A 17,918-nucleotide genomic window follows, 5' to 3' on the forward strand; every position below is an offset into this window, starting at 1 on the left:
TATATATTACCAACGTTGTTTCGTTTTAGAAACGTGAAAATATACTGTTGCATTTTTTTTTTCGTAAGATTATATTTGCTTTTGTTATTTATCCAATAATCATTTCCTAATAATCTAATAATGAATTGTCGCAAATATTGGGGTGAATTCTTTTCTTTAGCCCATTCTGTATAGTGTCAACAACTTACAAATCAATTATTTATTTGTCAATTAGTAGTTTTTGCGATTTATACATTTCCATTAATAGTAAACTTATCTGCTTATGCTAGTAATTTGTTTACTGTTCATTCGTACAAAACAAATTAAAAATTATTTGTCCTTTATTAGTTCAATTGCTTAAAAATTATTGCTAAGGTAATACTATATATAATTATAATAAATTGTAGTTTTTTTTCTTTCAAGACCAACAGAATTGGCTTCGGAAGTCTTTGAATAAATAAAGAGATATACTTTTCAATTCTAACAAATTAATAAATAATTATGAGTATTCTAAGGGACATTTCACAACATTTATGAAATTGTCCAACTTTAAACCGAGCAAAAGAAAACTTGTGAAGTATTCAAATCCAAGTCATCGTGACCACAGAACGTCGTTGTCTGAAACAATTTCCGGGATCGAAACGGTTGCAAACGAACTATTTGTATCACCGATCTTAATTTCAAAAAATGTCCTACAGAAACAAAGTGATATTGTTTTCTTGTTTTTCTAGTCAGGCGACCTTGCAGAGCAGTATATTATTGAGTTTAAAGGATTCATGCAACTTTATATTCTTCAAGGTGGTTGACCATAATAATTATATAAATCGTACATTTGTATGTCTATGCACTAGATTGGGTTATTTCTTATACCATATCTTTTGCGCCAAATAGGTTACTGTGTTTTTACTCAATTTGGTATGTAATTCATTTTCTTTTAATTTTTTAATATATATTTGGTATATATCATATTTTATCCGTTTATCATACCATATACGAAAATATTACCTTGTTTTCAACTTCCATTTTTCGCCAACTGAAACGAATATAAAATTGTGAAAGCCAAAGTATTTAGTCGTGTTGTTTTTCTATTAATTCACCTTTAAAAGAAGCCGGAATTTTGCATGGTATCGGATATCTAGATTTTTTAATAAAAATTGAAAGTCAACTCATTCACTTAACATGACGTTTTTCATAAATGAAATTGAAATTTCGCTTTAAAACTGCAAGATTTTTCACACTTTTTCACCCTTGTTTGGTTTTTTCTAGTTTTTTTATATTCTTTTGTGTTTTTCCAAGATTTTGGTAGGTCACTGGACTTTTAAACACTTTCATTCAATTGGTTTTTCTTAAATTGAACTTTTACAAACTTATATTCATAGTTATCAATGTGTTCGTATGACAATTCTCATTTTATATATCTACATGAAATTTCGTCAAAGCATTTATTAAATTTTTCTTTAGGTATTTTCTGAAACATTATCTTTAAATTAAATAATTCTTATTATTTTTCATTTGGTATTGGCTATATTTATCAATTTTTAAAAATTTAAATATTTAAAAATTCTGGATTATCTATTGATTTTTATTACATTGTTTTCTCTTTAATCTTTCATTGATATGGTATAATCAAATTTATGAATTGTACTAATACACCCAAAACTCATGTATTTCTAGGTATTTTGTATTAAATCGGATCGGATTTTCTCAAATAATTCGATTTTAATGGATATTCTTCAATTATTCATATCAAAGAACTTTCATAACAATAAAAAAATACATATACCGGTTAGCCATTATTGTTTTCACAAACTGAAATTTACTTTGATTTATATTAATTAATGATTAACGTGTATGAATCTTCTAGCAAATATCGAAAATCTGCCATTCTTCATTATCTCGAATATATTTATATCGTTAAATTTAATATGCATATTATCTGTTTACCCATTTTATTTTAGGTACAACTATTTAAAGCTGAATATGTCTTTATGGTACTTATCGTTATCATTACCTCTTCTCCCAGTTTATCTAACATTTCTAACATGTTTGCTTGTTTACAAAAGTATTATAATTGCAATATTGAAATTGAAGCATGGTAAAAATTTGACTATTATTACAAGCAACGATTCGTTTTTCGGATTGGGCAAATTTCGAGAAAACTTGTCTAACGTTCTGTTTATTGTGAATACTGAAATGAGCGAAGAAGCTTTGAGAGAAAGAATGGTTCGAGCCATAAATATGAAAATGATAAAATACAAGCAGCACTTTAAAAAAATTCATAGTTCTCTGTATAACTTTATGGGCTACACTTTCTTGATAAAAGAAGACGACGTACGAGCTACCGACTTTGTAACTATTTTGGACGTTGAAAAAGATCGTTATGAATCGATCAATCATTTGGCATATGAATATTCTATGAAACCGTTACCTAAACAAAATAAACGACTTTTTGAAATCATCATAATAAAATCTAGTAAAGAATGGAAGATGAGAAACAATTTTAAAGTCGAAAAAATACCGGTATTAATGAGAATGCACCATCTTTTAGCAGACGGTTTATCTACTTTAAATTTAAGCGTACAGCTCTTTGGAGACAATAAAGTAGTCATAAATGAAGTTGTGGATAAATTCAACACGAATCGTAAACGTCCTCAATATTGGTTAGAAATACTCCAAAATATTTATTTTTTCCTCCTTCTTCCTGGTTATATAATTTACCATGAAATTCACACTTACGGAAATGATAGAGGATTTATGAATAATTTGGGTTCTGGTAAACAGCATTTTATTTATAAAGTTGGAGATGATAATATGATGATACAGAAAATAAAAAATTTGAAAAATAAAATCGGAGACTGCAGTTTCACTCAAATATTAATTACAGCTATTTCGGCTAGTATATACGAATATAGTAAAAAGGTGAGTTATTTGAGTATTTTGAAAATGAGGTTCCGATGTTTGTAGTTTCTTTTTTCAAATATTTTATGATGACAATATTTATTGGGATTATAATGCAACTACATTTTAATTATTCTTAACTCCAAAAATTCGCTCTAAAACCTAGAAAATCGTCACTCTGCTTAGTTGTTAATTTGTTTGGCTGTTACCACACTTTATTCAACTAACTTGTAGTATTTTCAGCAATTACTTTCGACATAAGTAATTATAATTGATATTTGGAGTTGACTAGTAAAAAATACGTTGCACTAAGTCGAATAAGATTACTAGATGGATTAAGAACACAAGAACTGGTTTGTACAAAGCTAACAAGAAAGAAACCGTGCAACAACGAAGCGTTAGCTGATTGTCAGATGGAAAGACTTGGCATGACTTAGTGTGTGAGCCAATTGTCAAGTATCAATTGTGTATCGTTTTCAGTCAAATGACAGACAAGACATGATCAAATTAATATAGTTCTCCATTGTATTCTAAATAGTAAGCTCCCCCTACGCAATAGGGCCTATCTTTTTGCAAATAGTTATTAGAATATGGGAAGAGAAATATTATATACAGTGCTTTTCAGATAAAAGTATCCACCTTTAATAACTTTTGTAATACTGGTATTTAGAAAAAATCCAAAAACACGTCAATTTATGTTGGAAGGGGCAAGCATTATGGCTTATTTAAACTTACTGGAAAAGCCACCCCCTCACCCCTAGCAGCAACCCTTTTATTTTTTTAAATTACTTGTCATATTTTTTATGTAAAATTTGGATACTCCTCTTTGAGCTGATTTCAAAAATGTATAATACTTGTAGTTTAAAGTGGTTAGTTTATGAGATAAACAATTTTTCTTTTAAGAGCACAAATTTTATTTATTATTTACTTTCACCTTATTTGCCTGTACTAAAATGGGTTGTACAACAGTTCAAACTCTTTAATCTTTTTAACTGTGCTATTTATTCTACTTAAAAAATCTAAACAACAAAAAACTCTACTTTTTATTAAAGTTTGAATTTGTAGTCACTATTCATAGTGTAATTTGATACATTATTTATTTTGTTTCTCTTTGCAAGAAAGAATTGAAATTGTAGGTTTATACTACCAAAATAATAATTGTGCAAGAGCTGCTGCTAGAATATTTAACGAATTACATGACGGAAGACATGCAACTCATAAGTATGTAATTCAACTGATGGAGAAATTTACCACAACAGAGTCTGTTTGCAATAAAGTGCATAATCGAGAGGGACTCGTAAATAACGAAGCAATCCAAGTGGCAATTTTAGGGCAAGTCAGCTTAGAGGCTCAACAACCCCAATCGTTGTCAACAATAAGTAGAGCGATCTGTGTTTCATCTTCTACAGTTTTCCGAGTTCTACATAAATTCAAGTACCACCCATACAAAGTTAAGTTGCTGAACGAGTTGAATGAAGTCGTCTAGAGTTTTGCGAATCAATGACGCAAATTAACAATAACAATCCACAATTGTTAAACAATATTTGCTTTTCTGATGAATGCTCATGGTCATTAAATGGCTTAGTAAGTAGGCATAATTGTAGATATTCGGCTGAAAGTGATCCACATATTATGCGTGAATTCCATACACAACATCCCCAAAAGTTAAACGTTTGGTGTGGTATCCTAGGTGACCACATTGTCGGACCTTTCTTCATTAACGGAAATTTAAATGGTGAATCATATCTTGAGTTACTCTGGGAAGGGGTTGACCCACGTATTACAACAATAATAGAAAATGATGATAACCTTTCCGAAGATTTACTGGTATTTCAACAAGACGGGGCTCCCCCACACTATGCTATGCCTGTCCGACAATTTTTAAACGAAACATTCCCCGCTCGTTGGATAGGTAGAAGGGGGCAGATGATGGAGTGGCCACCTAGGTCACCGGATTTAACACCCCTAGACTTCTTTTTATGGGGGTATTTAAAAACAAAAGTTTATGCTACCCAACCAGAATCTCTGGATGATTTACGAGAGAGGATAGAAAATGAATGTCGACAATTAAATCCAGCCGTATTAAGCAATGTCAGAGAGGCATTTCAAAATAGATTATACCATTGTATGGAAGTGAATGGTACTCATTTTGAACACTTATTGTAACTTCATAATAAATAGCACAGTTAAAAAGATTAAAGAGTTTGAACTATTGTACAACCCATTTTAGTACAGGCAAATAAGGTGAAAGTAAATAATAAGTAAAATTTGTGCTCTTAAAAGAAAAATTGTTTATCTCATAAACTAACCACTTTAACCTACAAGTATTATACATTTTTGAAATCAGCTTAAAGAGGATTATCCAAATTTTACATAAAAAATATGAAAAGTAATTTAAAAAAATAAAGGGGATGCTGCTAGGGGTGAGGGGGTGGCTTTTCCAGTAAGTTTAAGTAAGCCATAATGCTTGCCCCTTCCAACATAAATTGACGTGTTTTTGGATTTTTTCTAAATACCAGTATTACAAAAGTTATTAAAGGTGGATACTTTTATCTGAATAGCACTGTATAATATATACTAATAAAAAGTAATATATTATGAAAAGAAATTTACAAACCACATTTTATAAAAGTTTAAAAGTGCACTAAAAAGTGAAAAAGTACATATAACGTCGGAAGTTTTTAATTAAAAAAAATTCATTTTTATACAGTGTTATTAGTTTTTTCTAACATTCACATCAATATTCACGCTGATGTCATTGTTATTTTTTGATGCATAGACGAAAACAAAGTAATTATACTTAGAATTGAATTTTCAAAACAAATTTGATTAATACTTATAGTATTCAGCAATTTTTTTTAACAGTCATGTTTTGAATTGTTTTTATGATACAAATATTTATTTCAATATAATATTGTAGAATCTCGTTCTATTAATTTAGTTCGGCTAATAACTTTTCTAAAACCAACTTTTTCGTGCAATCAATCCAAAGTTGTTTTCTGATATTTTCGATTATTTGTTAAGATATAAATAGGTATCCTCTAATCTTCAACCTACTTTTAGAAAATTAACTTTTACAAATGTATTGGATAATTGAACGAGAAAGTATCGAGCATTTCTTATGACATTCTGTTAATAAAAAAAACGTGATTAAAACACTATACAAAACATATTAGTTTTTTTATTCTTATTGGCAGTACAGAATAACGAAAAGTCCCAAATAAAGATTGAATTAATACAAAATGTCTTGAATTCCCGACATCTTTTTGTAGACTAGTAAAATTCCAAAATCAATAGAAACGATAAATGCTGGTGTTCCTGATTTAAAACCAATGAATAAAAATGGCCTGCCAATTTTGATGAATCAATTTGGATATGTAACTCATGAAATTCCGATTGATATTAAGAGTGAATCATTATTTAAGAGATTTGATGCTATTAAAGAATGTACGGAAACATCTGATATGGTAACAAATTTTATGGTAAGTCTAATTATTCAATTCATCATTCTAGACGAACTGATAAATTTTGATTGATCGAGAAAATTTTGAAATTTAAGTAACAGTAAAGAAATATATTTTATAATGGTTCTGTGAGTTTGAAATTACGTACTATTAATAAAAGTGTTGGGTGAACCTCTCCCGTTCCATTCCCCTCTATTCTTATTACAGAGATTTGCTTGGCTCGTGACAATGAACTTTAAATTCAACCAATAAACTTTCGAAAAACGATTTATGTATTGAAGGTATGTCACAATATTAACTTTTAACTCAATTTTCAGATCATAAAAATGCTGCTTTGTTATACAATGGGTCTTCTTCCAAATTACTTTAAAAAGTTATTTCTTCAAACAAATTCCGCTATCCTAGCGATAAGTAACCTTCCCGGGATTCCGAAAATTAATTTTTTAGATGGTATAGATGTGGAAGAGGTATATTTCTTTGTCCTCAACAGAGAAACAGACATCGGTAAGTAGATACTGTACAGAGATTAACACATTTTTATTTTACATCAAATCGATAATTATGAATGTTTGTTAGCAGATTCAATGTATCTATTAGCAATACCAAATGCCGTTATTAAATCTCCTTGCATATTAAGCGATATACGATAAGAAATAAAAAAAATAACTTTCCATAAATTCGACATTATATTGTTTTTAAGGTATGGGAATCAGTATAATGACGTACGACGAAAAAATTCATCTCGGATTACAAGTTTATGAAAGTATCATTCCTTCCCAAGACGATTGCCGACAAATTTTGGATAATATTTTCAAAACTTTAAATGATCTTTTCACAGAATTTTCACATGAAAATGTATGAATTATCAATAAACTTTAGACTATTTGAGATGTTTTTCCTACATTAAATATATATTATACATTAGTGTCAATAATGACAATACGAGGACAATTTTTAATCAATAAAAAAGTTACTTTTCTGTAAAAAATATTTAATTTTTAAACCTTATCTTCTTTTAACTCTACGAACTTTCAGCGATATTCAAATAGCTTTCCACCAAGCCCTTTTTCACATTTGGTAACAGAGTAATAAAAAATTATATGTATAGTAATAAGAAATAATATATAATATCAGTACTTATCACTTAACCCCCGTAATTTCATCATAAACAATTTTATTATAAACAGCAAATATTAAGAGACTTTCTTCCATGTTTTCTATCATGAAATGACTTCTTTGTAATCGATTTTGGTTACCATTCCTTCTGTTGAGTTGTACTTCTGTGGAATCACATTACATTTGAAATCGATTGAAATTCGCGAAAAATTACTCTTGGAATTCAAATACTAAAATTTAATGGTGTCTAGAGTTCTAATTAAAGTTCAATAGAATTTTGATTTTCAAACAAGAAGTTTCTAATCCTCTTATTAAACCGCGTTTAAACATTCTAACAGGGTAAAATTTCGTTTTTCTGAAATTGTTTTCAATGAATAGTTGGTATATAAAAACCAATCTTTATTCATATTTTCATTATATCCTAAAATAATATTTAGAAATTTAGAAGTTTTAGTATGGAAATCTTCAATATTCGGTGGTTGAGTGATAAGTTGATTTATTTGAATAGTCAAGTTGTATAATTCGTGAATTTTGAGGTTATTGGGTTTGGTATTTGTTGTTGTTGTGTTCATAATTCTATAAAAAAATTATTTTTTAACAATATATTCACGAATCTTTTTTTATCTTAAAGTATTTTTGTTCTTAAGTCACGTTTCACTTTAGATATCACATGTCGAAGTTCTATTTTATTTTGTTTCATAGTTTTTAATAAATATGGTTTGATTTTCGTCAAAAATTATGGGGTCTTCGTGACTTTCGTTGCGCTTGGAAATTACTTTTTTTTCATTTAATGACTGTTCTGCTAGTGATTAATGAAGATTGGTAAGTTGTTCACGCCTTTTTCCTTGATATCCTCTATAATTGTTTGTTCAGTGAGGACGAAAGGATCTAGTGCTTTAGTATTACCTAAGGTTAGTGTTCTGTTACATTACACATGTTAATTCTAACACATTTTGAATAATCTGATTAATTCATTCTTGTAATTCTTGTGATAATTGGTAATGAAATTCGGATCAATTATCGTGAGTTATTGCTGAAAGTACCCCAAAATGAGATAAAAACAGATAGACCTTCTATTATCGATATTGATTTTATGAAACAATCTTGACCATGTGTGAAAAATGAGTCCAAAAATGTTAAAAATTTTGATTTCATCATTTAAAATATATTTAAGTGGATCATTTCAAGTAGTTTTTTGGGTCGTAAGAATGAGAGATTATTGAATAACTGAGATTGTCGTCATATTCTGCCTATTGGCAGATGTCACATAGGCTTAATATTGAGCGTTGTCATTTTAAATGTCGTTAATTCTTCGGTGGCATGTTTTAGTTACTACAAAATTAGTTTTAGAGGCCCGTAATTGATCGTCTAATGAAGCGATTGATAATAGTTCGGCCAGTTTCTTGACGGCCACGATAATGTATACCTCGTTGAACCCCGTGAACTCCTAAAATATGGTGAATTATATGAATAAAAATAAAAAAATTATTGCTTTACAAAAAATACTAAGTTATTTACAAATATATGAACCAGATTTTCCCAAGTACCTACAAATTAAAGAAGAATTCAAAACTGTTTTGATTCATTCGGGGAACATTCTCGTAGAATTTGTAGCAAATGTTCATGGGTAAAGCGACTTCTCTTTTTTATACATTTATATATATTTATACTCAATTTTTTGTGGTCTTGGCTTTTTTGGTCGTATACCGCTAAAAAGCCCGAATCAACATTGGAAACCCCAAACAATGAACATATCGAAAGATTCACTGAGCAATTGACGGTTGATAAAACATTATGTTTATTGCAGCCCTATCAATCGCTATGATAAATTTATCTTCTCGTGTGCAATTTTGCTTCAAAAAATATCCTACAGAAATAGGTTGTGATTTTTTAATCGATCAACCCTGCAGAGCACAATATTTTATTGAGTTTTAATGATTCGTGTAACAGAATATTCTTCAAGGTAGTTACCAATTATTATTATAAAATAATTTTCATATTAATAAATAAAAGCCAATATCAAGACGGCCATTATTGTTTTTGTATTCTGAATGTTAGTTATTTCTGAATAATCAGCAAATATAGTATATATAGGCGTTTTCGTAGTGGGAATGTGGTAAAGTGTACTAACTTTCATATATTTTCGAGCTATCGAATACTTATGTGTTTTTCGTCTGGGACTGAATTTATGATCAAGCACAATATAAAAATTACTTACATTAATTAACCATACATGTGGTATATGTGAAACCAATTATATATAAATATACTTACAAGAATTTCAGCGTTTTGAATTTCAATGTTTCTTTTAAAAAACATTGAACTCGTCGATTTCAAAAAGCAGTATTGATAGGCATATTAAGGTTATTGATTATGGTTGAATGACATTAAATTTTTAAAGGTTAGATTAGGCTAGGTTGTTGTAAATGATGTATATTGATTGGTTATCAATTTTTTTCAATTTCCTCATATAATTTCTACCATCCTTAAATATCCCGAGTATACTTATATCGTTAAATTAAATATGCATATTATCTGTTTATCCATTTTATTTTAGGTACAACTATTCAAAGCTGATTATGTCTTTATGGTACTTATCGTTATCATTACCTCTTCTCCCAGTTTATCTAACATTTCTAGCATGTTTGCTAGTTTACAAAAGTATTATAATTGCAATATTGAAATTGAAGCATGGTAAAAATTTGACTATTATTACAAGCAACGATTCTTTATTCGGATTGGGCAAATTTCGAGAAAACTTGTCTAACGTTCTGTTTACTATGAATACTGAAATGAGCGAAGAAGCTTTGAGAGAAAGAATGGTTCAAGCCATAAATATGAAAATGATAAAATACGAGCAACACTTTAAAAAAATCCATAGTTCTCTGTATAACTTTATGGGCTACACTTTCTTGATAAAAAAAGACGACGTAAGAGCTACCGACTTTGTAACTATTTTGGACGTTGAAAAAGATCGTTATGAATCGATCAATCATTTGGCATATGAATATTCTATGAAACCGTTACCTAAACAAAATAAACGACTTTTTGAAATTATCATCATAAAATCTAGTAAAGAATGGAAGATGAGAAACAATTTTAAAGGCGAAAAAATACCGGTATTAATGAGAATGCACCATCTTTTAGCAGACGGTTTATCCACTTTAAATTTAAACGTACAACTCTTTGGAGATAATAAAGTAGTCATAAATGAAGTTGTGGATAAATTCAACACGAATCGTAAACGTCCTCAATATTGGTTAGAAATACTCCAAAATATTTATTTTTTCCTCCTTCTTCCTGGTTATATAATTTACCATGAAATTCACACTTACGGAAATGATAGAGGATTTATGAATAATTTGGGTTCTGGTAAACAGCATTTTATTTATAAAGTTGGAGATGATAATATGATGATACAGAAAATAAAAAATTTGAAAAATAAAATCGGGGACTGCAGTTTCACTCAAATATTAATTACAGCTATTTCGGCTAGTATATACGAATATAGTAAAAAGGTGAGTTATTTGAGTATTTTGAAAATAAGGTTCCGATGTTTGTAGTTTCTTTTTTCAAAGTAAATTATTCACATTGGCTATAAAACATACAAAAAGTAAATTTATTCATTCATTAATAATCACATGAATAATCGCGCTAATTATCAAAACATTGTTATATTTTTATAAACAAATTTTGTTAGTATCAATAGTATGAAGCAACTTTATTTACATTATATGTTTAAATTTTTTTCTTTTCATCTTAGTCGACATAAAATCAGTGAAGTCCCAATCGACCACGTCAGTTAGTTTTTTTATCTAATGTAACGTTTTATTGTTAGAAGCTAATTTCTAAATTTTCTATCATTTATTGTGTTCTTTCTGTCGATTCCAACAAAAAATAATTTTTCAATTATGATACGGATGAATTTATTTATTAATTTTGAAATATTTAGTGGAGTACCTCCTCGTTTATTGTTTTGTTTGCTCCACTCTCATTTCGTTTATTGAGAATGACCAAAAAGTTTTATGTGGCCACTTTCAACTTATATTACATACAAATAGATAGTAATCAATCGAACACATCCCTATATTATTAAGATAATCCAAAATTACAATGATTCAAGAAACCGATGTCGCCTCATTTTTTTATGACAATTCGACTATTCTTTTTCTAAATAAACGTGATTATGAATAAAATGTTTTGCATGCGCGTTTTATAGCAAGCAATAATTTTTAAATATTAAAAAACTATAAAAAACAATTACATAGATATCTATCAAAACACCAGTTATGTTATTCTATATTTAGCAATAAATACAATACTTTTGAAAGGCACTAAATGAAGATTGAATTAATACAAAGTGTCTTGAATTTCTGTCATCTTTTTGAAGGCTGGTAAAATTCCAATATCGATAAAAACAATAAACACTGGTGTTCGTGATTTAAAACCAATGAATGAAAATGGCCTGCCAATTTTGATGAATCAATTTGGATATGTAATTCATGAAATTCCGATTGATATTAAGAGTGATTCATTATTGAGAAGAATTGAAGCTATTAAAGAATGTACAAAAATATCTGATATAGTAAAAAATTTCATGGTAAGTCTAATTATACATTTCATATTTCTCAAATTACATTCAGTTTACGAGATCAAAAAGAATGTATACGAAGATATAAAAATAAAGGTTGTAAAAAATTTCAAGTATTGAGTTCAAGTTTCAAGTTTATATTCCTACGCTTTTTTTATGTTGAGCAAATGACCAATCGAAATTTTCTGTAAACTGGAACGTAAATGGGAAAGTAAAAGTTATTTCTCATCTGGATCAACTATGCCTCTACTGAATACAGTATGTAAAGACTTCTCATTTGAGGTATTACAAGGCTTACATTTTAATTTAAGAAACAACTACTTCTACTACATCAAAACTAGTGATGTCACCATGTATATGCTTGACTCTAATCAATGAACATTTCAGACAATATATTAGATAAAAACAATTCTATTGACATACGTATTGAAGGATATCCAGATTCAAGTTTGATCTTGTAATATTGTAAATTGTGGCTATTTATCTCAATTTTCAGATCAAAAAAATGCTGCTTTGTTATACAATGGGACTTCTTCCAAATTACTTTAAAAAGTTATTTCTACAAACAAATTCCGCTATCCTAGCGATAAGTAACCTTCCCGGGATTCCGAAAATTAAATTTTTAGATGGTATAGATGTGGAAGAGGTATATTTCTTTGTCCTCAACAGAGAAACAGACATCGGTAAGTAGATACTATACAGAGATAACACATTTTTATTTTAGATCAAATCGATAATTATGAATGTTTACTAGCAGATTCAATGTATCCATTAGCAATACCAAATGCCGTTATTAAATCTCCTTGCATATTAAGCGATATACGATAAGAAATAAAAAAAAGAACTTTCCATAAATTCGACATTAAGTTACATACGCCGCTTATCAAGGAAACTTAAAAGCGCAGCAGAAACACTATACTTTCTGAGAAATTGTTATTTAACAACATATGCAGATAAATCTTACTTTCTTGTAATATCATTTAATAATATTCATTCTCTGTTCAGATCTCTAACAATAAACTTGTAATTGCTAGAATAAATATATTTTTTTAAAAACGAATTTTTCGTAAAGAAAACCAAAATTGGCGCAGTCAGTAGGATCGCGCAAGTCGTCGAAATCAAAAATCACTAAAACGTTTACGGGCAAACAGTGCGTAACAAAATTTCGGATCGTGCGAAATAATTTAGTGACTTCACGGCTTTAACGTTTCAACGTTTTAAGTGCGAATCCAACGAACAATATTAGACTAGCAATTATCGTGCAATAGCCCTTTAGTGGTGAACATTGGAGGCAACAGGGAATCATCGAGGGAGAAGATTTTAAAAGCCTGTTCTTCAGAAACGTAAGTGCCTTATTGTCCTCTTCTTGCCTTTCCTACCTTTTTTGGATTTTGGAAAGATAGTATTGATTATTGAGTTTTAAAGTTTCAAAAACGTATACAATTAATAAAAAAGAAATTATCAATTTATGAGTGAATTAAACTCTAGTAATCTGGATAACATAGTTCAATTGTTCAATAATATTTCTTTAGTCGAAAATAACGTAGAACAAACTGGTACTAACAAAATGGCTCCTCCTGCAATGAATTGGGATCTATTCAAATCCAAATTATCAAATATTAAACCTTTTAACGGTGACAGTGAATATTTGAATAAATTCATTACAAGGTGTGAGCATTTAATAGAGTCATATAGAATTTATAATGATGCAGAATTAAATTTACACATTATAGAATGTATTCAAGAGAAATTAGAAGGTAGAGCAGCCTTCATGGTCGGTAACAGAGTTGAATTAAATACTTGGCCAAAATTAAAAACGGCCTTATTACAGTGTTTTGCTGATAGAAGGGATTTAAATTGTCTTGTGCAAGAGTTGATTAGAGCCAAACCATTAAAAAACGAGCATCTTATTGATTTTGGAAGTAGACTTCAATTAATTCGTAGTAGTGTAATTCAAAGAATTAGCAATGACCCTAATATAACTGCCGAAGAAAGAAATTGTCAAATAAATCAATACGATAAAACCGCTTTAAATACGTTTATTGCAGGGTGCGACGGTACTCTGAAAAATAATATGCATTTACGAAAATTCTTTAGAAGACGCGATGGCCTATGTGGCCGAATTCGAAAATTTTGAAAGACTGTACGGTTCTTTAAACGATAAAAATAATCGACAAAATACACCTAATAATATTAATATACAGCATGCGAATAGCCAAAATTCTCAAAGAGCCAAATCAAATTTTTATAAAAATCCTAATACGTATCAAAATTTTGTACCAAATAACAGACCTGTTAACAATTACCCGAATTCTTATAGCAATCGACAAAACTACCAACCAAATTTCGTACAAAATAGAGAAAGTTGGCCAAATCAGCCGATACCTATTCAATCCATACCACAGCGAAAAATAGCAATTCCAACTCGCCAGTTGAACGATTTCATTCAAGTATTTTAGAACATTATCGATGTATACAGGAAGATAATAAAAATTTGACACCGGATCAAATAATGAAACACGCGATTCTTAGTTATAACAATTCAGTTCATACAGTAACAAAATTCACGCCTTTCGAAATTATAAAAGGACATATAAACAATCCTGACCCGTTTGACCTGAATGATCATTTAGTTATATCTCAATACGTTCAAAATCACAAAGAAACCAGTAAACGCTTATATGAAAAAATTAAACAACAAAACGAACAAACTAAACAAAAGGTTATAGAGAAATTAAATAGAAAAAGGTCCGAACCTTTAGACTATTCAAATCGAAAAACCGCCTACGTAAAAACTAAATTAAGAAATAAGAAACTCCCTAAATTTAAACAAACTAAAATAATCACAGATAAAGGTATTCTGCTTAAAACCGATAAAGGTACGTATCATAAAAGTATTGTCCGAAAACCAAGAAGTAATGTTCGGAAATTGTTACAGGATGTCGACGAGCACGCGAATCCTGATGCTTTACCTGATTCTTCGCGTATTTCAAACGACCTGTAGTGTAGAAGACATACAGGTTACGAAAATTCAAAACTTCCTTCTTCCTATCCAATTAGGAAACGCTAGATTAGTATATAGTAAACATACGTTTTTACATTATTTAGATTTAAGCCAACTTATTAAGCAAATAGATAGTCTAGTTACGCATTTCAATTACATAAAAAATAGTATTACAACTGTAACAACTACAAACACTATATCCTATCACGCTTTAGCACAGAATATGTTAATAAGAACAGAGTATTTGATCAATGTTGTACAGAAAAAATTCGAAAATTTGAATCCTCATATCAGAAATCGAAGAGGCTTACTGAATGGCGTTGGTAAAATAAACAAATGGCTATATGGAAACCTCGATTTAGATGACGAGATAAAATACGATAACGCAATTACTTTATTACAACAAAATCAAAAGAACATTATCCATGAAACTAACCTTCAAATTTCTCTCTATAAGAAACTCATTGATCATTACAATAAGTAAATTACTACTTTAAATAAAAATCAAGCAAACTTTAATAATGGGTTACAACTATTTTCAGCCTCTGTATATAACAGAATTGAAACACTAGAAAGTTATCTAACGTTTCAAGGTATGTTGTATCAGATTAATTTAGACTGTCAGTCAACAATAACGTTTATAGATAATATTGAGAACGCAGTTGTATTTTCGAAACTTAATTCTGTACATACGTCTATAATTTCTAGTTACGAGATACTGGACATAATTCAACATTTAGAAAAACTATATTCGGAAAAACAGATTCCTAAATTTTTTAACATTTTAACATACTATCAATTTCTTGGAACTCAAGTATCAATCATCGATTCGAAATTAGTCTTTGCTATCCACGTACCTATACTCATCTCCGAAACATTTGAATTTTACCACCTTTTTCCCATAATCCAAAATAATAAAATGTACACTCCTAAATTCCCTTACCTGGCACGAACGCAAAATGAAACCCAATCAGAAAAAGAAGAATGTCCACCACTCGAAGGTACCTACTATTGTCGTCAAAATTTTGTCCAAAGGGATAATTGCACCCTTAGTCTACTTGAAGGGAACACTCTCGATGATTGCCAAATTCTAGAAGTCAATATCGAAGAAACAATCATTCAACAAGTTACAACAAAAGAAGTCCTGATAATGCCGATTCAACAAGAAAAAATACTTTCAAAATGTCAATCCGATCGATACCTCGAAATAGAAGAACCATCACTTGTCAAAATCCCAAAAAACTGTGAACTATGGATCAATAATCAACGATACATCAATGACGACGAAATCAGTTACGGTAAACCATTTGTCCTGCCTAAATTAGAAACAAACAAATTATCAACTTCAAAACACTACGAAAAATATAACATAACAAATCTCAATATCGATGATCTTTTCCAAATCAACGAATTGCCAAGAAAATTGAAGCCGATCCCAGAAACTTCCAATACACAGAGTCTTGTAACAATAATCGAAAGCCTTTTAGCGATAATATTCATTATTTTAATAGCAGGTGTTTTGTTCAAATTCAAATCAAAAATTTTAGTATGCCGAAAACACACAAAAGAAAAAAGTCAAGAAAACCTGGAAAGGGCCCAAAAATCGAAAAGTCAATCCATACTTTTCGAGACTTAAGGAGGGAGGAGTTACATACGCCGCTTATCAAGGAAACTTAAAAGCGCAGCAGAAACACTATACTTTCTGAGAAATTGTTATTTAACAACATATGCAGATAAATCTTACTTTCTTGTAATATTATTTAATAATATTCATTCTCTGTTCAGATCTCTAACAATAAACTTGTAATTGCTAGAATAAATATATTTTTTTAAAAACGAATATTTCCTAAAGAAAACCAAAATTATTACATTGTTTTTAAGGTATGGGAATCAGTATAATGACGTACGACGAAAAAATTCATCTCGGATTACAAGTATATGAAAGTATCATTCCTTCTCAAGAAGATTGCCGACAAATTTTGGATAATATTTTCAAAACTATAAATAATCTTATCACAGAATTTTCTGATGGAAATGTATGAATTATTAATAAAATTCACAACTATTTGAAATGTTGTTCCTACATTAAGTATATGTTATCCATCAGTGTCAATAATAACAATACGAGGACAATTTTTAATCAATAAAAAATTTACTTTTCTGTAAAAAATATTTAATTTTTAAACCTTATCTCCTTTTAACTCTACGCACTTTCAGCGATATTGAAATAGTTTTCCACCAAGCCCTTTTTCACATTTGGTAACAGAATAATAAAAAATTATATGTATAGTAATAAGAAATAATATATAATATCAGTACTTATCACTTAACCCCCGTAATTTCATCATAAACAATTTTATTATAAACAGCAAATATTAAGAGACTTTCTTCCATGTTTTCTATCATGAAATGACTTCTTTGTAATCGATTTTGGTTACCATTCCTTCTGTTGAGTTGTACTTCTGTGGAATCACATTACATTTGAAATCGATTGAAATTCGCGAAAAATTACTCTTGGAATTCAAATACTAAAATTTAATGGTGTCTAGAGTTCTAATTAAAGTTCAATAGAATTTTGATTTTCAAACAAGAAGTTTCTAATCCTCTTATTAAACCGCGTTTAAACATTCTAACAGGGTAAAATTTCGTTTTTCTGAAATTGTTTTCAATGAATAGTTGGTATATAAAAACCAATCTTTATTCATATTTTCATTATATCCTAAAATAATATTTAGAAATTTAGAAGTTTTAGTATGGAAATCTTCAATATTCGGTGGTTGAGTGATAAGTTGATTTATTTGAATAGTCAAGTTGTATAATTCGTGAATTTTGAGGTTATTGGGTTTGGTATTTGTTGTTGTTGTGT

General features: G+C 29.2%; 2 protein-coding genes across 3 annotated transcripts; both read left to right on the plus strand.

Annotated features, from left to right (window-relative positions):
• Positions 1 to 267: 267 nt before the first annotated feature.
• On the plus strand, positions 268 to 7,329 carry LOC130448068 (uncharacterized). Of its 2 annotated transcripts, XM_056785254.1 has the most exons (6): positions 268 to 354; positions 711 to 894; positions 1,938 to 2,898; positions 6,150 to 6,359; positions 6,659 to 6,845; positions 7,042 to 7,329. In XM_056785254.1, exons 3-6 carry the CDS (start codon positions 1,960 to 1,962, stop codon positions 7,200 to 7,202), a joined length of 1,497 nt encoding a protein of 498 aa, XP_056641232.1. In that variant the 5' UTR covers positions 268 to 354; positions 711 to 894; positions 1,938 to 1,959; the 3' UTR covers positions 7,203 to 7,329. The 2 variants fall into 2 exon arrangements, with proteins under 2 accessions (XP_056641232.1, XP_056641233.1); XM_056785255.1 differs by lacking the exon at positions 711 to 894.
• A 771-nt stretch (positions 7,330 to 8,100) lies between these two features.
• LOC130448067 (uncharacterized) lies at positions 8,101 to 17,222 on the plus strand. The gene is made up of 5 exons (XM_056785253.1): positions 8,101 to 8,279; positions 10,015 to 10,975; positions 11,848 to 12,057; positions 12,545 to 12,731; positions 16,934 to 17,222. Exons 1-5 carry the CDS (start codon positions 8,248 to 8,250, stop codon positions 17,092 to 17,094), a joined length of 1,551 nt encoding a protein of 516 aa, XP_056641231.1. The 5' UTR covers positions 8,101 to 8,247; the 3' UTR covers positions 17,095 to 17,222.
• The last annotated feature ends 696 nt before the right edge of the window (positions 17,223 to 17,918 follow it).

The sequence above is a fragment of the Diorhabda sublineata genome, chromosome 8 (assembly GCF_026230105.1).
Source record: "Diorhabda sublineata isolate icDioSubl1.1 chromosome 8, icDioSubl1.1, whole genome shotgun sequence".
Taxonomy (NCBI): Eukaryota; Metazoa; Arthropoda; class Insecta; order Coleoptera; family Chrysomelidae; genus Diorhabda; species Diorhabda sublineata.